General features: G+C 37.9%; 4 protein-coding genes across 9 annotated transcripts; 2 read left to right on the forward strand and 2 right to left on the reverse strand.

Moving 5' to 3' along the window:
- Positions 1 to 34: 34 nt before the first annotated feature.
- On the reverse strand, positions 35 to 5,648 carry LOC137955892 (aldehyde dehydrogenase 22A1-like). Its single transcript, XM_068803096.1, has 14 exons — positions 5,213 to 5,648; positions 5,051 to 5,094; positions 4,510 to 4,608; positions 4,186 to 4,313; positions 3,850 to 3,972; positions 2,816 to 2,969; positions 2,631 to 2,734; positions 2,479 to 2,557; positions 2,099 to 2,194; positions 1,806 to 1,943; positions 1,501 to 1,716; positions 1,220 to 1,411; positions 627 to 770; positions 35 to 518 (listed from the first exon to the last, which is right to left on the reverse strand). Exons 1-14 carry the CDS (start codon positions 5,322 to 5,324, stop codon positions 363 to 365), a joined length of 1,785 nt encoding a protein of 594 aa, XP_068659197.1. The 5' UTR covers positions 5,325 to 5,648; the 3' UTR covers positions 35 to 362.
- A 664-nt stretch (positions 5,649 to 6,312) lies between these two features.
- On the forward strand, positions 6,313 to 11,933 carry LOC137956286 (uncharacterized). Of its 3 annotated transcripts, none has more exons than XR_011113233.1 (9): positions 6,313 to 6,560; positions 6,684 to 6,767; positions 7,385 to 7,494; positions 7,603 to 7,653; positions 7,984 to 8,127; positions 8,219 to 8,308; positions 9,250 to 9,356; positions 9,930 to 10,065; positions 10,200 to 10,284. XR_011113233.1 is itself a non-coding variant. In XM_068803713.1 (9 exons), exons 1-9 carry the CDS (start codon positions 6,449 to 6,451, stop codon positions 11,796 to 11,798), a joined length of 882 nt encoding a protein of 293 aa, XP_068659814.1. In that variant the 5' UTR covers positions 6,313 to 6,448; the 3' UTR covers positions 11,799 to 11,933. The 3 variants fall into 3 exon arrangements, 1 of the variants encoding a protein (XP_068659814.1); XR_011113234.1 differs by having other exon boundaries at positions 9,930 to 10,022; positions 10,200 to 10,281; XM_068803713.1 differs by lacking the exon at positions 9,930 to 10,065 and adding an exon at positions 11,700 to 11,933.
- A 435-nt stretch (positions 11,934 to 12,368) lies between these two features.
- LOC137956767 (UPF0481 protein At3g47200-like) lies at positions 12,369 to 13,746 on the reverse strand. Its single transcript, XM_068804384.1, has one exon. It carries the CDS (start codon positions 13,728 to 13,730, stop codon positions 12,369 to 12,371), a length of 1,362 nt encoding a protein of 453 aa, XP_068660485.1. The 5' UTR covers positions 13,731 to 13,746.
- An 882-nt stretch (positions 13,747 to 14,628) lies between these two features.
- Positions 14,629 to 21,292, forward strand: LOC137956107 (probable serine/threonine-protein kinase PIX13). 4 transcript variants are annotated; one of them, XM_068803447.1, is made up of 10 exons: positions 14,934 to 14,967; positions 15,040 to 15,094; positions 15,230 to 15,310; positions 15,489 to 15,962; positions 16,155 to 16,529; positions 17,166 to 17,381; positions 19,309 to 19,680; positions 20,053 to 20,296; positions 20,371 to 20,518; positions 20,738 to 21,292. In XM_068803447.1, exons 4-10 carry the CDS (start codon positions 15,545 to 15,547, stop codon positions 21,110 to 21,112), a joined length of 2,148 nt encoding a protein of 715 aa, XP_068659548.1. In that variant the 5' UTR covers positions 14,934 to 14,967; positions 15,040 to 15,094; positions 15,230 to 15,310; positions 15,489 to 15,544; the 3' UTR covers positions 21,113 to 21,292. The 4 variants fall into 4 exon arrangements, with proteins under 4 accessions (XP_068659545.1, XP_068659547.1, XP_068659546.1 ...); XM_068803444.1 differs by lacking the exon at positions 15,230 to 15,310 and having other exon boundaries at positions 14,629 to 14,967; XM_068803446.1 differs by lacking the exon at positions 15,230 to 15,310 and having other exon boundaries at positions 14,629 to 14,956.
- The last annotated feature ends 338 nt before the right edge of the window (positions 21,293 to 21,630 follow it).

Genomic DNA, 21,630 nt, shown 5'->3' on the forward strand with positions numbered 1-21,630 from the left:
AGGATGGTAATTTGCAATCAATTCATCAAATTAACGGTATATTAGTGAAAAGCATATAAGAAAAGTTATCTTGAAATGAAAGTTTAAAGGATGGTAATTTGCATACTTCTAGTCCATTCTTTTCTCTAGTATACAAGCCCTGCTTCAACGTTACCAAGCTCGCAGCTTAGAAGTTATTGCAGGAAGCAGGTTCCATCTGTTTTAAAGTAACAATTTTTGTAATTGAGCCTTTAGCAACCAGGCTACGTTGCTGGGATGAACTGTATATGGTGGACCCCAAGTTTCTTACCAGGAATACAGCGTCATATGTTGCAGATTTGAAGGAGACATCCCGATAGCAGCAAAACCTAGTGATCAGGGAATCATTGATTTCTTCTTGCTGAACCCACTGGAGAATTTTGGTCAGTCAGGATCTTCAAGACATTAACCAATGCTCGCAGCCGATCCCACACATTCAAGCCATAAAGGGCTTCCACTAGTGACTCCTGGAACTCGAAACAATTCTCTGCTACTGGATACTAAGGTTGATCAAGAAAAAAAAAATGTAATCAGTTATTATAAACATTGATCTGCACTTCTTTTCAAGTTTTGAAGTTCTTCATTCTAAAAATAACCCTTTCACAGACCTGAAGTGGCTTTGGTATCTTGGTTTTGATGTATGGCCACCATCTATCCTCCACAACAGACTTCACAAGACAGCAAGCCCGGAGTCCTTCAACACCAGCAAACCTCCCAAAACCGCTGTGTTTCACTCCGCCAAAAGGCAGAGACTATATTTATACAAGAAAAAGAACGGGAAGAATTAGACATTTTGGAATTCAAAACTTGCATGACTTAGGAATGATGAAAAAGAATGGCACGAGTTCAGTCTGCAGGAAGAAAAAAATATCATTATTCTATGAGGATGGTTTCATCTCAACATCACAGCCACCATGTGGTATACAGGTGCAGGTGAAACCAAAGCTCCTTTCTACAAAATGGCAAATCATTTCTCAAATTGAAAGAAATACATTTAAGCAATTACACTTTGTTCAGCCTCGTAAAATTTATTTATCAGATTCATCGGGATCCACTGCAAGTTTGGCCCAACTGCATGAGCTTTTACCATGCTGTACTCACAAGGAGAATATGTTGTTCAAGTAAAAGAGCTGAAGGTGAATAGCTGTAGCTTCCACACATCAACTGCCGAATAAATAACTGACAAGAGTAAAAATACTACCTGGCACATGTACGTGGTGGCAAAATCGTTAATTGCAGCAACTCCACAGTGTAGTTTGGAAGCTATTTCTTTGGCTCGGCGTTGGTTGCCAGAGAAGACAGCACATCCCAGTCCATAATTTGAGTCATTTGCAAGTTCAATAGCCTCTTCATCAGAGCTAAATTTCATTATAGGAATGATGGGCCCAAAAGCCTGTCACGAAATTAATTAGATTTTCAATAAACATGTCTTCAGGGAACCATCGAAGACTGACGTTTCTGCAGTGTAAAGTAAATTGCTACCTCTTCTTGCATTAGCTTCATTTTGTGATTCACATTTACTATAACAGTTGGGGGGAAAAACTGATCAACAGCATCTTCACCCAAATTGCCAAAACTTCCCCGACCAACAATTTCTGCTCCTTTCTCTATGGCATCATCCACAAGATATTGAAGTTTGTCAGCATGCTCTTGCAAACATATTGCTCCCATATCATATTTTCCTGCTAGTGGTGGACCCTACATGAGGCAGTGACGTTTTCTACACTTAGCCCTAAAATGAAATTTGATAGGTAAATTTTAATAGAAAATCATAGCTAAAAACTTACAACACAAACAGATTTCACAATTTTGACTACTTGAGCCACAAAAGCAGCATAAATGTCTCGATGAACATAAAATCTTTCGGCACCAGCACAGTTTTGTCCACTAGATTGTAGAGCAGCTCTAACTGCAACGTGGGCAACCTACATAATGTATAAAAGAAAAAAGAAAAACAAGATCAAAACCATTTTTTTTTTCTAAATGTTCACGTAAAGATGGGAAAAGGAAGTCCTATAATATGAATATGGATGAATTATTGCCAGAAAAGGTCAAATTTTAGATAAGAAATTTATCATACATGAGACACATCAACATCTTCACACACAATGAATGCATCTTTTCCACCAAGCTCAAGAGTAACAGGAATTAATGTTTCTGCAGCATTCCTCATTATCTGCATTGAAAGAACCACATAAAATGGAGTATCATGCAAACAACGTGGAGTAACAAGTTAGCATGTTAGCACACTATTTAGGTTCAGATTTTCAACGGATGAACTACTAACACCTTGCATATTTTTTACCTGATCATCCACAATATGTTGACATCTATATTTCTATTGACCTTTTAATAAGCATCACTTAAGTATTAGAGGTTTGGGGTTCAGCAGATAATATAAGAGAGGATATGCAGAAAAAAGTTATCTCTATCAAACTAAAGGAAATGAAAAAGCTATACCATTTTTCCCACTCCTGGTGATCCAACAAAAATGATTTTATCAACTGAAGCTACTAAAGCTTCTCCTGTTTCTGCAAATCTGACAAGCAAATAATATGAACTTCAAGCAATTAGTGACACCAAGACGAAATATAAGAATCACCATGACGTACCCTGTTATTACATGAACCAAATTATCAGGGGCTCCAACAGCAGCCAAAGCTGCTTGAATGATTCGAAAATAGAAACAACCAGACCAACTTGCATGTTCAGAAACCTACATAAGCACAATCTTAGCTTTTTTTCCCCCAACATTTTGCTAAAGATGCTTATAATTTTTTTTTCAAATCTAGTTTACCTTTATTACAAGACCATTTCCTGAGAACACAGCTGCTAACATGGGATTGAAGATATTATGAAATGGATAGTTCCATGAAACAATAGCCCCGATTACTCCAAGAGGATGAAACTCCACCTTAGAAATTTTGTGCAACATAGACCTTCCCGAAGACCTGTAGCAATTGAAATTACAGTAAATACTTGGTCAATCAAACTGGAAGTAATTACCTTCAAGACCTTAATTGTCTAATTTTAGTCTTAGAATTAAATATTCTTAGCAAAACAAATTGGTGCAACCAAGTGATTATTGTTGGCATGAACTTATTTTTCCATGTAAGTTTAACAAACTGTGTGGTGCTAATTTCAAACTGGAATTGTCTTCAGCGATAAAAAAAAATTTGAATCCAATATAAATTTCAAACACGTATCCTCGTCAAATTTAAGTTTAACTGTCAATATAATTCACAAATTTGTGCTCTCATAAAATTTATTAGAAAAATTATCATAATATTGAACGTGTATGGTCTGATACTGTGAACTAAGGGTAAATCGAATACAACTGCTTCCTGAAAGGGAAAGATGGTTCCAAATTATTTTCAGTGAGCAACCACAAAAATCAGGCCTAATATGCTCTTCAGAAGAAAAAAAAGGCAGCCATTAGAATGGTCTTCCATTATCTCCATTAGAAGTGCATCTTTTATATGCTATTTTTTCTTAAAAATGGTCTGATACATGCACCTCATCTTGTCAGATATCCTCTCCGATGCCAGAATGGAGAAAAGGATCACAGCAGCCAATCGGCAGCCATGATTAGACACATCTTTTATCTCCTCCCTTATCTCTTCCTCCTCTTTCTTGAAAAATCTCCCTTCCCAATTTTTCTCTTCTACCTGCTCTGTCTCCATTTCAAGATGTGAACCAGTAATGGTGCAACAGGTCCATTGAAGAAATACAGAAATATCAAAGGGCAAAGAACCAACAAATAGATAGAACTTGTGTGAATTTTTTAATGGGCTAATTTGTTAATAAACAGAATAAGTAAAAAGTGGTCACCTGTATTCGGGTTTTAGCCACCGTTCACCCTCTGCCAGAAGCCAGGTGATCTTCTCACAAGTGGTCATTATCTCCCCCAGTGAAGCATCCACCATTGTCTTTCCAGTGTCTCGAGAAGATGTCCTATTGAATATGAACTCTTCAGTTCATGGACGATTGGAGGTAAAAAAAGGCCTTCATAAATGCTGAAAATTTGCAGGCATAAATTTCCAATAAATTTGGAATAAGAAGATGGATCCATTGCCAACAAAATACTTCCAGCATCTCCACCAAAAGGCGGTTTTGTATGTGAAGATGTTGTCTTGCAGATATATCATTCTAAGAAAATGTCCTTACTCGCATATCAGCTCTTGGTGTTCGATGATATATTTCAAGAGAATGCGCAAAAATTGCCGCCTTTGCTTAAAAGTACTTTTTTCCCATATCTTTTGTGCCTTCCTTGCCTGCTCCACATGCTCCTTGACCTGCATAATTCATTCTATGCTTAATTTGTGGATTAGCTGATAGAATAGAAAGCAGTAACTACTATAGCTCAACAGTTTGTTTATGACAGACAAAGGTCTATCCAAGAGCCCCACTTTATGAGAAATAACTGGAAAAATACATTGATCTGTGAGTATAGCAAAACCAAACCAACTTGTGTGGTACATCCGTACTAACCTCATCAGGAGATAATGCATGGAAGTATCCTAGATACTTCATAGTTGCAGGCTCATAGCACTGGACCTTGTCTGTCGGAGCAGCTTTTCTACTTGGTATCTGCATTGAAATTCAGTAAGAGAAGAAAAAAAAAAAAAAAAAAAGACCTGCCACTCTTAAGTGCCAAGCTTAGCAAAAATGGCGTACGCGCAATCGTCTTCGGGACTTAGGTTACAAGTTCGCCTTTTCTGGCGGAATGCTGGGGTTACTGTTTGATAAGGAAGAAAAAAATACATTTGTCAAAAGAACATAGAGGGATCATTTTGCTCCTTCCTCGATCTTCAGGGAAAAAATACCTAAAAAAGAAGAAGACTACCAAAAGGAGTTTGAAAACATCTTCTTCCTCTAGAGACTCGAGAAATAATCCACTCATGCAAGAAAAAAAATCGCAATGCGGCATGGTCACACCACCTCATATGCAGAAATTTCCAAAGGAAGGAAGTAAAATATCAGCGAAAAATGCACATAAACAGGGAATGAGACATCTCTGTCGCGGACTCACATAAATATAAGTGTTCTCCTTTGTCTGATTTCCATCATCCAGCACTGCGATGTATCATCACCATTAGACATGCATAACAATTCATAAACATATAAAAAGTGAGGAAACCAAAAAAAAAAAAAAAAACTTTAAACAATGACAAATCGAAGAAAGAGAAAATACCATCAGAAGCATCTACTTCAATTGAAGGCACATTGGGAGGTATAAGCATGAGGAGGAAACGGCAAATCGCGTAAGCAAACCCAAGAACCAGCAGAGGCCACCAGAACGCCATCGGTGAGTCGGAATGTCGAATTACTGAGAATGTGTACTTTTTGCAGAATCCAAAAATGTGAAGAGAATGCTCGGTCAGCACTCAAAGAAAGAATGTCTGAGGAAGAGAAATCAGGAAAGTACTTGTCCTTTGGATGGTTTTGCAGGAATTCCAAACTGGTAGAGATGGTAAAACATGTAGGAATATGGGCTATTTTGACGATAAAATTCGCAGATCTGGGAAAAAGGACGGGAGATTCTGCGAGTGTGCAAGAGAGAACTGAGACTTGAGAGTGAGAGAGCGCAGAAAGTGGGTATGAAACAACGACGCTTCAGTTTCCTTTGGAAGCTGGAGGCTCGATGTTTATAAAATGTCCGAGAATTTCTTTTTCAAATTCCTCAACTCCTGTTGCAACATGACCTTTTAACAAAATTTCATGCATAAATAATCAAATAAATATTAATGTGAAAATAATTAATAATAAATACCCACGTCTATTAGTTAAATTGATCAAATTTAATAATAATTGTTTATTTTATTTTTTTATAATTTTTATAATTTTTAAATAATATAATAAATATTAAATACAATTTATTAAATTTAATGGCCTTTTTGTATTTTAGTAATTTTTATAAAAATGGTTGAGATAAAATTTTCCCATTTGAAAAATTACTAAACGTCTCTCTTTTAATATTTAAAATTAGGGGTTAGAGTTTATATTAATTCATATTAAATTGATCTTAGAATAATTTAAGAAAAATAATTAAAATAAACTTAAAGTAAGTAAAATTAAGTAAAAAAATATTATTATTACTATTATTTATATAAATGGGCAAGGTTTTAAATTAAATGGGAATATATAAAATAAAAGTCGCTATTTATTTTTTATAATAAAAATATTTAAAAATTTATATGAAAATTTTGGAAATTAAGGGAGGTTATAAAAATAATTTCTCAATATTTAGGGACTCGACTGGTCAATATTTTGTTTCTCTCTCGTCAACTTGGACGGGCTTACGAAGTAGGAACAGTCGGTGCGGAGGTAGGGTTTAGGCAGGGCTTTTCGGAACGAAGAGTTCTTGCTCGAGGACGGCCATTCGGAGATACACGGTTTAAACACTGGCTTTGTGATCGAAGGATCAGGTATGTTGCGGAGAAACATTCGATTGAGGCGGGAGTATTTATACAGGAAGAGCTTAGAAGGGAAAGAGCGTTTGCTCTATGAGAAGAAGCGGAAAATTAAAGAAGCTCTTGAAGGTAACAAATACCCTTTTCCGGCTTCTATTTCATTAGCTCGTATTTTCTATTGTTTTTATTTTCCCACAAATTTACTGTTTGCAATTAAATCGTTCTGGTGCTTGTTTTGGTTTGGAATGACAGAGGGAAAACCAATTCCAACCGAGCTCAGGAATGAGGAGGCTGCGTTGAGGAAAGAAATTGATCTTGAAGATGAAAATACTGAAGGTTAGACGGCTTTTCCTCTTAGACTCACTGCTTAGGCTTCGCTGCTGTCCGTACTTGGGTGACTCAAATTATGGTCTTTGTTTTGGCATACAAAATATGGATATGTCTCGCATGCAATTACAGAAGAATATTCATTCAAGTTCTCCAAGCTATATTTGATATTGTTTGAACTTGAATAGGACATTAACCTTGGGTCCTTGTGATTGATTTAAAAGCTTAGCCAAAACCTCCTAAAGCCTTTCCCGCTGCTCCTTCTATCTCTTTGTGTATACTGTTTGAAATTGACGTTGTAATCTTGTCGTTGGTGCTGTTCATTTCCGGGATGATTGATGAGTTTAGAAGTACAACCTCGAAGTGCATTATGCAATAGTAACCCTTAGTAAGTGTATCTGAAATTGTAACTCTAGAAGTGCTGTTCCAGTGAGAGGTCTGCAATTGTGTATATAATCTGGTTTAGCCTAGCTATAGATAAGTTAGATTGCTAAATATGCTGGATTAGAATGTCTCAGATTACAGTTGGCAACCTACTCTGTATCTCAAACTGATATCCTGTTATTGTCTTGTATGATATTTAATGCCAAACTGATATCCTGTTCTTGTCGTGTATGGGTGTTTAGTGCCGAGGACACATATAGATGATGAATATGCCAATGCATCAGAGAGGGATCCAAAAATTTTGTTGACTACATCACGTAATCCTAGTTCTCGCCTTACCCAGTTTGTGAAGGTTATCATCCTCGAGTTGTTTGCAAGTTCATTGATTTTCGGGGAGTTGACCTCTGTTGGAGTTTGACTCTTTAACTTTGTGTTAACATATTCTCTGTTGATTCTTCAGGAAATGAAAATTGTCTTTCCAAATGCACAGAGAATGAACCGTGGTGGACAGGTTGGTTCATTTTTTTCTGGTTTGCTCTCTCTGCCGTTGTTAGTGAATATTGCCCTGAAATTTGGATCCCATTTTGTGGTTTCAATGTGTAGCTCTAATCAGTAAGAGAAAGAAGGTTTGGGGTGGGGTGGAGTCAAGTTGGTATTAGATATGCTTATTTTCTATGTTATTTCACAAGTTTAAAATGTTTAGTTTTAGGAACAAAATAGGGCCCTGATTTGACCTATACGTCCTTTCTTGTTCTTATAACTTTGTTGCTAATGTAATCTTGAAATAGAACATGGCTCTGTAATTTTTTGTTGAAAAAAAGACGCTGTTGCTCTTTTGTAGGTTATTTCTGAAATCATTGACACTTGCCGTGCACATGAATTTACGGATGTGATCTTGGTGCATGAGCATCGTGGAGAGCCTGATGGTTTGATTGTCTGCCACTTACCTTTTGGGCCAACCGCTTACTTTGGATTGCTCAATGTGGTATGTGCCTCCAGCTGATCCTGTGTTTGTGAACTCCTTTTCTTGGTCCTTTGCATCTTGGAGGAGTACTTATTATGTTATTTGTCTTCAGGTTACAAGACATGATATCAAAGATAAGAAGGCCATGGGAACAATGTCAGAGGCTTATCCTCGTTTAATTCTTAACAACTTTTCGACTAAGGTATTGTTGTGACTCTATTCATTAATCACACAAAAAATATTTTTCTTTTCATATTTGAAGTATTATAGAAATGGCTATTGGGTGGAAATTAAAATTTACAAGTTCTGCAGGCATTTTAAATTCCTATGTTATGCTTTTACAATGATTTTTGTTACATGGTAAATTCAGGAATCTGAATGGAACTGTTTAGATCTAATTGAAGTTTGAGAATTCAACTGGCTCCATTTCAAATGGAAAAATAAAAATAAAAATTCAGTAGGGTCAAATAAATGCCTCTAGGTGATTTGGTGAGAAGGGAAGATGTACTCTAAGCTTCATTAATGTAAAGCTTGTAGAGAAGGATAACTACTCTTTGGCCTATCTCAGTGCCTCTAGCTAGAGATGGTAGTGTGGCAGGTTTATGGTTATGGAAAATCTGGCAACCTTTTTCTTCCCTGCTTCACCATGAAAAGTATTATATTCAAAAAATAAAAACATTTTTTAGTTCTTATTCTTACCTATAGTCTCTCGATCTTCTTAAGGAAAGCAAACTGATAAAATATAGTTAATGTATGGTGGAATGCAACAGACTCTCATGCATTTGGATTGGGATTTCAAATCAGAGTACTGTTGGAAAATAACATTCTCAAGTTGGGTAAATGATGTCTTTTCACACGTTGCACATATCAGGTATTGTATTGGGATGTCCAAAATCTGAAAATATGCCTACCACACACCAAGCATCAGGTCGTATTGGACCTGTTTTGTTTTTAAGGCTGTATTGGCACCCCTGAGATCTGACACATCACCTGATGAGTTACATGTATCAGTGATACAGGTATCCCTGATATTTCCAATATGCTGCCAGATGGGTTGCAAATAGTAAAGATCTTTAAAATTTTGGGGGGTAGCTAAAGGTTGATTGTATGTTTGCATTCTAATGTGCTTGTGTTATTTGACAGCTTGGTCAGAGGACCGCAAATATTTTAAAGCATCTTTTTCCAATACCGAAGCCGGAGTCAAGGCGCATTATTACCTTTGCAAATCAGTCTGATTACATCTCATTCAGGTGAGGTTCTTATGCATTAAATTGCAGAGCATCTTGGTTCTCCTGTGGCAAAGCATTGATGAGCTCAATTTGTTGTTATTAAATGTTTATTAGCCAAACATGGAGTAACATAGTTGAAATCGTTCTCAAGGATCAGCTTTGTGCAATTTTTTACGTAATGTTTTTTGTTAAAGTTGGGTCCAAGTCCATCCTAAAATGACTCACTGAAGTTAGGAGGCTTTTCCCACTAATAACCACATGATTTTTTCTGATTTTAACTTATGGAATATTATTTGCCATTTACATTCCCCCTTACCTTCAGGTCGAAACAAACAGACAATGGCTTCAGTCGTAGACAACATAAATGGAGTACAAATTAAACGAGTGCCTAATAGAATGAACACCCTAATCTACCATGTTAAAGTTGGGTCCACATTTATCCCAAAATGACCACCAAAATTAGAGGTCTTTTTCCTACTAATAACCACATAATTTTTTCAGACTCTCCCCACTAATAGCAGTGTTCTTCGGTTGTTTTCCTGTAGCTAAAGGTTTATTTCTAACTTATGGTGTTGGTGCCTCTTATCTTTTCAGCACCATCTAAAGATAATCTATGCTCTATGCTTGTGTGCATTGAGCAATGTGACAATCTCAGGGAAAAATTATACCCACCTTCTGAGGAGCAGGGTGAGAGGGCTGTTGCTCTATGACATTTCTGGTTTTCCAATATGTTAGTGCATAAAAAATGATTTTAATTAGTTTCCTGTTTTTGTGAAGGTTCTATTATTGATGTTCTGTTTCTTTTTTTATTGTGGCATGTGTAATTTTCTGACACTATGCATTCTATTGAAATCAAACAATCAGGCATCATGTATATGATAAACATGGAGGTCCAAAATCTCTTGAACTGAAGGAGATTGGTCCCCGTTTTGAGTTGAGGCTTTATCAGGTAACTGGAAAGGTTTTTTGGTCAATTATTTTGCAATTTAAAACTTGACAAATGCTGCTGATGAGTAAAAATGAACAACTCATTCCATATATATATATATATATATATATATATATATATATATATATACACATATTTGTTTTTAAATCATGTACTGGATTGTTAGTCTGCTTAACTCCAGTCCATAAAAAGGAATATCGTTTAATTGCTGGAATTAGAAAGAGAAAGGAAGAAAATAGAGAGAAATAAAGAAGAATTGGGAATGTGAAATAGGAGAATTGAGAAAATAATTTAGAAGAAGAAGAATAGAGAAGAATGAAGAAGAAGAAAGGGAGATTTTAATAATTCATCATCAAAGCTGAATTCAACATCCTGTTCCAGCCTATAAATAACTAAAATTAAAATTTTAAATTCAAAATAGATAAGATCACTATTTGATCAAATCTAATAAAATCAGAAAAGATAAACTAAAATTAAAATTTAAAACTCAAAATATATCTTATCAAATCCAGTAAAATAGGAAAGATAAACTAAAAATAAATAAATAAATAATTTGACCATAATTGGTGGGTCCATTGGGCCCAATAGGCATACTGGCATCCCCACCAATTAGTACCAAGAAACAACTAGAAAATGTAAAAAAAAAAGACAAAAATGAAGGGAATGTACATGGTCCTCATTAAGGCTAGGTGTTCCTAGGAACAAGAAGTTACCTATCAACACCAGCTCTAGCAACCACAAATTGATAATTAAATCCCACATCTCCTGCTGCAGCCAATTGATTTATTTCATCCTTCTTCAGTTTGATTGCTAGAACATGTAACAAAATTTTCTGAATCTTCTTATTTGAACTTTTAGTATAGTTTGATAACATTCCGTCAGCAGTATAACATTATTATTAAAGCATGGAAGATGATGATAAAAAGATATAATTTGAATCAGGCTCTAAAATCAATTCATTGGTTCAACCCGCCACCGGCCCAGTTGAAATATGTTGAAAATGAACCAGCCATCTCACTGATCTGATGGCTATTGGTATGCACTGAAGTGGTGGATTATCTTTTTTACCTTTGCTGCCAGAAGTAATCTCTCTTCTTATTCAAGTTAATAGTCTGGCAAGGAAGCTAGGTGGAAAGTGCCATCCAACTTTGTGACTTTTGCTTGTTGGGTTGAGCTTAAGTCGAAAAAGGGGTACCTTATGAAAAGGAAAGTTGTAGAGAAAACTGAGAAAACAAATCTTTGGGAAAAAAATGTGAAAACAGAAAAGATCAGTTATAATACTAGATAATATCATTTTCAAAATCAATATAGCATCATTTATAAAAAAAGAATCCCAGGGAACATGTATAATTTTGTATATGTTATGGTATATGGTTTTTATATGCTGTTTCTCTCTTTTACTTTTAATTTGCCAGATTAAATTGGGGACTGTTGATCAAACTGAAGCCCAAAACGAGTGGGTCATCAGACCATATATGAACACAGCCAAGAAAATGAAAGTCCTTGGAGATTGAGTAACACCTGTTCCATTTTTTATGTTCTATATCTTTCATTTTTTTTCCAAAGTAAGTCTCATGTTGCAACGAGTGATTCGATCTGTATTCAATCAAATGCATATATATTCATATTGAATATTTAGTTGCTCGTCCCATTGAGTTCCTTTGTGATGATGAGATTTGACAGTAGCAAAAGTTCATTCAAATGACTGAAAATGTGTTTGATTGGATCTTTTAGGTCACCTGTTTAAATTTTCAGCAATGCCGAATTCATTTCTAGAGACGACAGATTTATTTTCATTGAACGCCAATTTTTTTTCTGATGATGGCTGCTTAATGGTTGTTGCAATGTTGCTCCACGCACGCTGTTCAACAGATTTTAACCCTGCAATTGCAACACTAAAATTTTTAAATTGCAATTGCAAATTTGTTGTTGCAGTGCCCATTTAACTGACATATCTCTTCCTTTCAATTGGGAGAGTTTTCCACACAAGCCTCTTGAAATTTCGCCAATTTTTTAAAAGAATTCTCAAAACAAAGCTTAAGGGGGATCCCTACTTATAGGGTGGTGAGAAGCAGCTACTAGTCTTAATTTGCAGGCGGAGGCTTGAAGTAGGAAAACGCAGCAAAGAAGCTCTGAACGAACGTAAGCGCAAGAAGAATGACAGCAGCGAGCAGCGAAAGCGTCGCCCATGGATTGCTGAAGTAGTCATGGACGAGGCTGGCTCGCCAGGCATGCCAATCGGTTCTGTAGTACCGGTTAACTTGTTCAAACAGTTCCGCCAAATAAAACCCTTCTTCTTCAATCGTGACTTCCCGCCCAAGCTTGTTGAACAGCGCCGCCACTTCGCTCTCGCTCCCTAGCCAGTTCTCTATGATCCGGTTCCGGCACAGAATTCCCACGTCCTTCGCTGAACCGATCAGGCAATCCATGAATGTGATGTAGGTCGTCATTTGGTGGCCGCAGTGGGGATTGGACTGCTCGAACGCTGCGAGGTTCAGGAAGAGGTAGTTGGTCGAGCCTTGGACTGTGATTTGTGGGATTTCCATTACGCCATGGCTAAATTTGATGTCCAGAAAGCCTTCGCATCTGCGTTTCTTGAATCGGATTCCCGCGTCCTGAAGCTCTGTAGCGCACTGGATCATCGTTATTGGGATGTTGTTTGATTGCCGGGCCTTCTTCGAAGACGGCAGGAGTTTGGAGTGAAACAAATAGAGTAGATGAAGGGTTCCGTGATCATGGGGATCGCTCTTCTTCATGATTGTGCCGTGATTCAGGGGTAATAGATCTTTGAAGAAATCAATGGCGATGGTCGCGAGTGATAGGCGATCTCTTCCGTCCTGGTAAACCTCCATTAAGCCGAACAAGCATTCGAGAACGAAGAAAGGAATCTGGTTTTCCAGCAAGAGAAAATCAGTCTCTAGAAGAGGCCTTATCCAGTGCATCTTGAAGATGGGGTCGCTCTGGTCGACTTCTGAGAGACCTCTCGCCTTGCATAGCAGCTCCACGATGAAGCAGCCGTCAACAACCATCATCTCCACGAACGAATTGCTGTCGACGTGAATCGTCTCAGAGTAACAATCCCGCGCCTTCGCCTCCAGTTTCTTCACTGCGACTAGGTACCTCTCCAAGCTAGCATCCCCTTTCCTGGAAAGCATCCCGCGGAGATATCTCCATTTGTGCTCTTCCATGGCTTGCAAGCTTCGTTTGCCGCGGTGAAACGGGCCGATGGAAACGATCTGAGGGTCGTAAGCTCTTGGGTCGATCCGTCGGAAGCATTGAGGCACTCTGTGGATGCAACAGGAAGCAGCATGTGAAGATTCTCTGAGTATTTTTGGCTCACATGCAATCTTTTGATTCAGAGAAACCACCCAGGTAGGATCCAAATCGTCGATACGGATCGAAACAGTCGAACTGCTGGACTCCCTCTCCATTCCTTCCTTTTCCATTTGCCAAGCGGAGGAATTGAAGGTATTCATCCTCTATATCAGAATGAACACGCCAACCATTATGCTTCTGCGTGCAAGAAATTCATGTCGTTAATTAATTTATTTAATTACAAACAGCCTTTTTCAAGCATTTCCTGTCATTTGGGTACCATTAGAAGCCATCCTTGAGATTGGTTGAGTGAAATTTAAGGGCGATCAGATAATCCATACTCCACACTCACCAGACGATGCCAGATTCAGTAGGAGCTCACCAGGTGTGCATTGAAGGACAATTTTCCTGTGAACTCGAACTGCCTTCTGCATCAAGGAATTATTTCTGAGGATATCATCTGAGAGTCTGAAATTAAACCTGAAGTAATGGAGAGGAAACAAAGTCGAGACGTGGCGGTAGGCTCACCCCAGTTAGACCAAATTACATGTCTAAAGAGCTAAGGGTCGTCTTATCTAGTGTTTTACCATGTAGAGGATTCTATCGGCTCTCTCCGACATTCAAAAAGGATGTGTTTGCTATTATTCTCTCAAACAGTTCATGTTAAACTCGTAGTTTGAATAAAATAAAATAATTGTTTTTAAGATACATTAATTTGATTTAAAGTCAGAGTCAGATTAAGCAAGTCTATAAGTTTCTCCTTCTAAGGTGTGGGGGAGGATGAGTGAGATTGAAGCTTCTTATTAGCTTCTCACATTAAGCTAGATGCTTGAGATTCCATCCGGATGCTGAAAACTGTGACGACAGTCCGTTTTTACCGTTAGATTCCCTCCGTCGTGCGCGCACGTTAGTATGGGAGAATGGATTATTAAAAAAAATAAAAAATAAACGAAAAAGGAGAAGAACGGTAAGACTGGTAGTGTAATACCGCAATTAGCTTCCGACCAAAGCCAAAGAGGAAGCGGACATATCTGCCTAAACTCCCCAAACGGTGCTCCAAAAATCTCATTTCTCGACGGAGAAGAGATTTTTTTATTTTATGTTTATTTTTATTTTTGCATTTCTGCCACCGAGTACCCCCCTCTCTCTTCATGGACTTCGAATTTCCCCTCTTTTCCCTCTCTCGAGCCGCTGCCTGCCTCTTCGTTTGCTCCCGCTTGATCAGTCTTGTTCTGAGTAGGTTTTTTAAGTTTTGATTGCTGTTCTGATTCGGCGGAGATTGATCTTGGAAAAGGTGGAGGGTTGTAATTACGCAGATCTGTTCCGTGGAGGATGCTATGGCGGATTGCGGATTGCGGTACTGTGAAGGTATTCTTTTGTGAGTTGTTTTGTGTGGGTTTTGAATTTTGTGAGGAATTTGATGGTGGTTTTTTGTTATAGTGCGGGTTTGGAAGTACGGTTCGGGAATGCGAGGTGGAGGCAAAGAGTGGATGCGGTTTGTCCATTCGTTTTTTTTTTTTTTTGCGTCTGGAGCTGCTTTCTTTGATTATGATGCTTCTTTTTCTTTTTCCCGTTTTATCCATTCCGTTGTGTTCTATTGACAACGGCTTTTGCAACCTTGTGAGGCAAGGTCACTGTTCAGGAACTATCTGTAATGCATAACATGGTTTCAGTTTCAGAGTCTGAGATTGCAAATGTTTATTTATTCGAGGTGAAAGATTGTAAAACTTTCACTGCTGTATATGTTCTGTTATGAAATGCTTATGATTGTGAATCCTACTTACAAAATGTTTATTATAGTGGGCTAAACTTGTCGGCTGTACTTTTTAGCCTCACCGTGGATGTTTAAGACGTCAATTAGATTTACAATTTATATTTTGGACTTGCAGGAGTTCTCAGAACAGTGGAAGGGCTATTGCTTATACATTTAAAATTGTTATTATACATGGCAATTGTGGTCACTGGAGCTGGATTATCCAAACCTATAGCAGAAGCACGCTCCAATGCCCCTACTGTGGCTTCATCCAGCAGATGGAGTCACGATCATTCTGAAATAGCACCTGCTGCTAAGGATCTTCCTTTGCCTGTCCCCCTTCCTATAATCAATGGGCCCTATAGGAAGCACTTCTCACCACATCCATCCCCAACACCTGCACAGTCTCCAAATTATGGCTCATTAACAACCCATGGTCATCCTCCTAGTTCTCCGCACCTTTCAAAACCTTTGAAGAAAACAAACCATAGTCCTGCTCCCCATTCTGAGTTTCCACCCCTGCGGTTAGTTGCTCTTTCTCCAAATGGTTCAGGTATCGGTAATGTTCCATCTGGCCTATCCCAACCACCATTGTCTCCTACCTTTGCTGGTGAGTTACACCCTCCTTGTCTCTCTTTCTCTCATATTTTTTCCCTTCTTTGGAACTGAGCTTAACATGCATTAGTCTGAGAGCATTATTTTTTTCAAATAGCGGCAAATTATACTTCTTTTCCATAAATTTTTTGCTTTTTTGGAAGAAATATCATTGTTAATATGTGCATGGGTCGCATCTTCTGTACAGGTTGTTGCAAAGGTGACATGGTGCCAAAACAAGCAAACCAAGGTTGTCATTGTGTATATCCAATAAAGCTTGAGCTCCTTCTTTTAGATGTTTCATTAAGTTCTAACTGGAGTTCAGAGTTTCTTAAAGAACTAGCTTCTCAGCTTGCACTGCAAGTTTCTCAGTTTGAGATTACGAATTTTTATGTACTTGGCCCAGCTGATTTGAATATTACAATGGATATTACACCTCATACAGGGATTAGTTTCTCAGAAAGTGACATGTCAAGGATGAATTCTTCTCTTTCTATGCATAGGGTTCATCTTGACTCTTCGTTCGTTGGTGATTACAAACTTCTAAATTTCACCTGGTTTAAGCCTCCTGCTCCCTCTCCTGGTAACACTCCTTTCCATTTATTCTTATTTGCCCATATCTAGTGCATAATTGATGCTCTAACCAGATGAACTTTTTTGTTATTGTCCTATGGAGTCTTACTTACTGCATCAGCTAGGCTGATTGAGTAGATGTTGATTTTGCTCCTGGTGGCCTATGGATTGATACAATGTGGAGAGTAGCTGTGCATATTGTGGCAGATTGATTAATTTTTCTATTTCCCATTTTAGCCCCATTAAAAAATGATATTAAGATACCATTTTCTATATAGATATACATACACACACATACATGTAGACATCCATTCATTGAACTCCAATCCCTGGCCTTTCAAGAACGTCCTTCAATTTGTAGTATGTACTGTAACTGGCTTGTGTCCTCTACATTGTCTTCTACAATCTGCTACGTTGCTATTTTTGGTGGTAAAAGATGTCAAGAACTAAATTACTGGTGCTTTTGATGAAAAAATGTTGGCATGTGACTCTGGACCAAAGTTGTGATTGTGAAGAGATTAGAATTTAATTGTTATAGAAAATGAAGTGGTAAATTATATTCAACTGCAAAGATTTTGGTTGGTGGTTATGTACAAGAATGATGTTTTGTCAGCATCCATATAATATGACTGTGATATGATTGCAGCTCCTGGCTCAGGCTTGTCACCATTACCTCTACCACGTTCCCATCCCAACTATCCTAATCCACCTGCTGCTGATAATGGAGGAGATCGTTCAATCTTGATTATTTTTCTCTCCCTTGTTGGCGGGATTCTAATGGTCATTGTTATTTCTGTGTCTATTGTCTATGCATACACAAAAGGCCAAGATAAGAAGAAAGCTCTTCCTGCCAATGACGTAGGTATGTATTTAACATTTTTATTTCATTTAAAGAACTAATTTTACCTTGATTTGGTACAGTCTGCGCTCAAATTACTCTGTGCTGTTTCCTGAACAAAATATGAATCATTCGAGGGAAGATGGCTTTTTAAATGCTGTTATGTTTGAAAGTATTAGACTAGTAAGAAAAAATTCCCTATATTCAACAAACAGCTATCCATTAAGTTGAAATAAAATACAAGTCAATTTATCAAGTGAAGGTTCATGGTAACGTAAATAATCTGGGACCAGCAGACTGTGTCAGAGGTGCTTATGGTGTTACTCTTCTGCCCTATTGGTCCTCTTGGCAGTACTGATTCCAATGAGGCTGATCTAAAGGCCTTTCTCATGGGATTAAGGATCTTTAAAAGCACATTTTCTGGTTGGTTAGTGGTTGAAGTTGACTTCTCTCTGGTGGGGAGATGATGCAAGAACAACCTTGATCCTCCTTGAAGATTTTGTTGCATCTTTGTAAAATTTTTGATTTCTGATTGTATTTCAATCTGCTGGTCTTATATTTTTTAGATCTGAAAATTGTATTTAAGCTTCCAAGGAAGGGCCTTGGATCTCGAATAAATATTGAATATTCCTGTCCCTTTGGCTTTTGATTGCTTTTCTACTTTTTTTTTTTTTTTTTCTGTTTCTTTCATAAAGTTTCTCAACAATCCAAAATTAAATGGTAATGTAAGGTGTCACGTTACTAAGTTAAAGAATTTTATTTTATTTTGAAGTTTTAGTAAGCTTTTCCTGGTATTGTGCTGGCATTATTGGAGAGGCTGGAAATGTTATTGAATCATTAAGGTAATTTACATGAGTATTCATTGTGTTTATAGATAATTGTGTTCCATTTTCAAGTTTTGATAAAACAGAAAAAGAATAGTGCTTCATTTCTCCTTTTATATTCCTCAGGAGAAGAGGCTAGTGGTGTTAAAATAGGGATTGCTAAAAGTTCCATCAAGATCAAGGGGCTGCCAACTGGCATTTTTGTAGGATGTGATTAAATCATAGAGCATCAGATTTGGAGGCACATAAATGCATTTTACAGACCTTTAACTGTTATACCATTTAAAAAAAACCTTAACTGTTTTTTTTTTTTTTTTTTTTTTTTTTTTTTGAGAAAGACAAATTCATACATTTAACTCTTATGTTCATACTGAATATAAAGTTTAGGTTTCTCTTCAAAATCTGAAGGTTTAATATGTGAACCCTGGAATAGATTCATGATTGTATAGTTTGGTACACATAAAGGAGAATTCTGCTCTTCTTAACTTATACACTCGTTAACAGCATGTGGCACCTTCCCATCATTCTGATTAGTGTAGTCAACTTGACCTGCATATTCCTTATGGGCAAGTTTGTTGAGGAATGTATATTTCTTCTAGTGCTGGCTTGCTTCAGATTCCAGTTGAGAGCTAACTATCAATGTTCTCCCCTCAAAAGAAATGCCTAACTCAAGCAGCAAGGATTTATAAAGAAATCATCTCGTTTTCTCATCCCTATTCAATTTGTAGCTGATGATTTAAAAGGGCCACCGTCGCCCTTGTCATAAATAAATATGTCATTATCTCTCTTCTCAGTATAATAACAGAGCTGAAGGCAGAAAGGAATAAATAAACCAATGACTGGCCTTGAACACTATGTAGTACGGACAGTCTGTCTGAAATAGTTGCAACTTTGAAGATATGGACTGTGACAATCCAAGGAGCTAAAAATCCTAAAGGATTTGTGTATCACAGCAATGAGTATGCTCCTCAGAATGGCTAGCAGGCATACCACTTTCTGCTGCATCTCATTACATGGTCATCCATTAATTGTAGCAGGTCAAACACATTAATTCCTTGTTACATAAATGACTGTGTTAAATTGTGGTCCTTCAATTGAATTCTGAATGTAGAAAAGCTATTTTGCAGTGAAACCTAAGAGTGGTGATACTGTCTCCAGAGAAGGATCTCTTCCTCATCCAGCCAGTACTCGGTTTCTCGCCTATGAAGAACTTAAAGAAGCAACAAATAACTTTGAGCCTGCAAGTATGCTTGGTGAAGGAGGGTTTGGAAGGGTCTTCAAAGGTGTCTTGAATGATGGTACTCCTGTTGCTATCAAGAAGCTTACCACTGGAGGGCACCAAGGAGATAAAGAGTTTCTAGTGGAGGTTGAGATGCTGAGCAGGTTACATCATCGCAACCTTGTGAAGCTTGTGGGTTACTACTGCAACCGTGACTCTTCACAAAACCTTCTCTGCTATGAGCTAGTCCCCAATGGCAGCTTGGAGGCCTGGCTCCATGGTATATTTCATTCTTGCACTTTTCTTGTTTTGCTTCTACTTGCATTCTGGTCCAGGTGGGAAAAGAATGGGAATTACCTAAATATTGTATGAAATCTAACTTGAAGAATTATGAAATGCGGAACACACCAAATAAATCCACCGGGCCTTAAAAACTCTGCTAGCTTTGGTTAAATTGAACTGGTGACTGTTATTGGTAAAAAATGGTAGCTATGAATTGTGGGAATATGGTGTTGCATCGTACTGATATTTGTGGAGCTGCTTAAGATTTTTACATGGGTTCCAGCAAAACCTGGATCTTAGTTATTGCACAAGAATTATCATTGGGCAAATGCAGGCAGTGTTTTATGGGTCATATTTCTCTTTTTTTCAGGTCCCTTGGGTGCAAACTGCCCTTTGGATTGGGAAACTAGAATGAAAATTGCCCTTGATGCTGCTAGAGGGCTTGCATATCTGCATGAGGATTCTCAACCTTGTGTCATTCATCGGGATTTTAAAGCATCCAATATATTACTTGAGAACACTTTTCTTGCTAAGGTTGCAGACTTTGGTCTGGCTAAGCTAGCTCCTGAAGGTGGTGCAAATTATCTGTCTACACGTGTGATGGGTACATTTGGGTAAGATCTGTTTTTGACATTGCTATTTCCTGTCTGTCTTGTCTCTGGAAACTTTAAACCAATTTGATTTTCAGGTACGTTGCCCCTGAGTATGCTATGACTGGACATCTATTGGTAAAGAGTGATGTGTACAGCTACGGAGTTGTTCTGCTCGAGTTGTTGTCTGGAAGAAAGCCTGTCGATATGTTGCAACCTTCTGGCCAGGAGAATCTGGTTACCTGGGTACATACTACACCTCATGTTTCTCATGTCTGTGGCTTCATTTCAGAGCATCTCTGAAGCTTTTTCCTTATTATGCTGTTTGAGGCTCAAGCAGTTTGGCTGAGCATCTCTATCTGAATTACAGTTCAAGATTGATATATGTTTCTCTATAGTTGTTCTTAGAATTTGGAGACAAACCATTATTGACACGGTGATGCTTTTGGTTGATATTTCTTGCAGGCTCGTCCTATCCTCAGTGATAAGGACAGGTTAGAGGAGCTTGCAGATCCGAAACTGGAAGGTAGATACCCAAAGGATGATTTTGCCCGTGTGTGCACAATTGCAGCAGCCTGTGTTGCTCCAGAGGCAAACCAGAGACCTACCATGGGAGAAGTTGTCCAATCCCTTAAAATGGTCCAACGTGTAGTTGAACACCAGGATTCCACTGTAACCACATCCAACCCCCCCAATCTGAGGCAGTCCTCCACTACATATGAATCCGACGGATCATCATCCATGTTTTCTTCTGGTCCTTTTTCAGGTGTAAATCCATTTGAAACTGACAATATTTCTCGGACAGCGGTATTCTCAGAGGATCTGCACGAAGGAAGATGATCAAAATTAGATGATTCAATCAAGTCTTTTTGTTTTTATTGTTGAAATGAAAAAGGGTTTTTTTTTTTTTGTGCTGGTCTCAGGATCGCCCCCATTTTTCTACAGTCAGTGGTCGATCTATGTATGCCAACTTTGTATATTCCTCCTAGTCTTTTTCTTTTCTTTTTGGTTTTCCTTTTATTTCCTCTCTTGTTCATCATGAAATTGTTTTTAGGTGTGTTTTTTTTCATTCAGTCGTTTCCTGGCTGATAAATTTTCATTCTTGGTGAAATCTTTTCCTGTTCTCCTTCTAAGGCCCCATCTAGGTTTGTGAGATCCAAAAAGAGTTTCATCAGATCCATTATGATAAGAGTAAGATCGTGAACTCATTTCCGGTCAGAAAAGACTACGCCGTTGGCTTAAACCACGAATGGTTACGGTAATTCGAATGTCACAGCCGACAGGAGTGGAACGCTATTGGACCGACGAGATATTTATGTGACACTTGGCAACATGGTAGATGTCACGTTTTTCTGACT

The sequence above is a fragment of the Aristolochia californica genome, unplaced genomic scaffold, assembly GCF_029961685.1.
Source record: "Aristolochia californica isolate CCGP_79_NKW_82.1479 unplaced genomic scaffold, dmAriCali1.0.hap1 SCAF_2, whole genome shotgun sequence".
Taxonomy (NCBI): Eukaryota; Viridiplantae; Streptophyta; class Magnoliopsida; order Piperales; family Aristolochiaceae; genus Aristolochia; species Aristolochia californica.

What these genes read in the sequence shown, in the direction of transcription:
- LOC137955892 (XM_068803096.1), bottom strand. Translation starts at nt 5,324, where the DNA reads ATGGCGTTCTGGTGGCCTCTGCTGGTTCTTGGGTTTGCTTACGCGATT. An exon ending in GAAATGGTCTTGTAATAAAG is followed by an intron (nt 2,735 to 2,815) that starts GTAAACTAGATT and finishes GTGCTTATGTAG; the next exon opens with GTTTCTGAACATGCAAGTTG. An exon ending in CACCAGGAGTGGGAAAAATG is followed by an intron (nt 2,195 to 2,478) that starts GTATAGCTTTTT and finishes CTTTCAATGCAG; the next exon opens with ATAATGAGGAATGCTGCAGA.
- LOC137956286 (XM_068803713.1), top strand. Translation starts at nt 6,449, where the DNA reads ATGTTGCGGAGAAACATTCGATTGAGGCGGGAGTATTTATACAGGAAG. An exon ending in ACTTTGGATTGCTCAATGTG is followed by an intron (nt 8,128 to 8,218) that starts GTATGTGCCTCC and finishes ATTTGTCTTCAG; the next exon opens with GTTACAAGACATGATATCAA. An exon ending in TTGAGTTGAGGCTTTATCAG is followed by an intron (nt 10,285 to 11,699) that starts GTAACTGGAAAG and finishes TTAATTTGCCAG; the next exon opens with ATTAAATTGGGGACTGTTGA.
- LOC137956767 (XM_068804384.1), bottom strand. Translation starts at nt 13,730, where the DNA reads ATGGAAAAGGAAGGAATGGAGAGGGAGTCCAGCAGTTCGACTGTTTCG.
- LOC137956107 (XM_068803444.1), top strand. Translation starts at nt 14,932, where the DNA reads ATGCTATGGCGGATTGCGGATTGCGGTACTGTGAAG. An exon ending in ATTGTCTCCTACCTTTGCTG is followed by an intron (nt 15,963 to 16,154) that starts GTGAGTTACACC and finishes TCTTCTGTACAG; the next exon opens with GTTGTTGCAAAGGTGACATG. An exon ending in TCTTCCTGCCAATGACGTAG is followed by an intron (nt 17,382 to 19,308) that starts GTATGTATTTAA and finishes GCTATTTTGCAG; the next exon opens with TGAAACCTAAGAGTGGTGAT.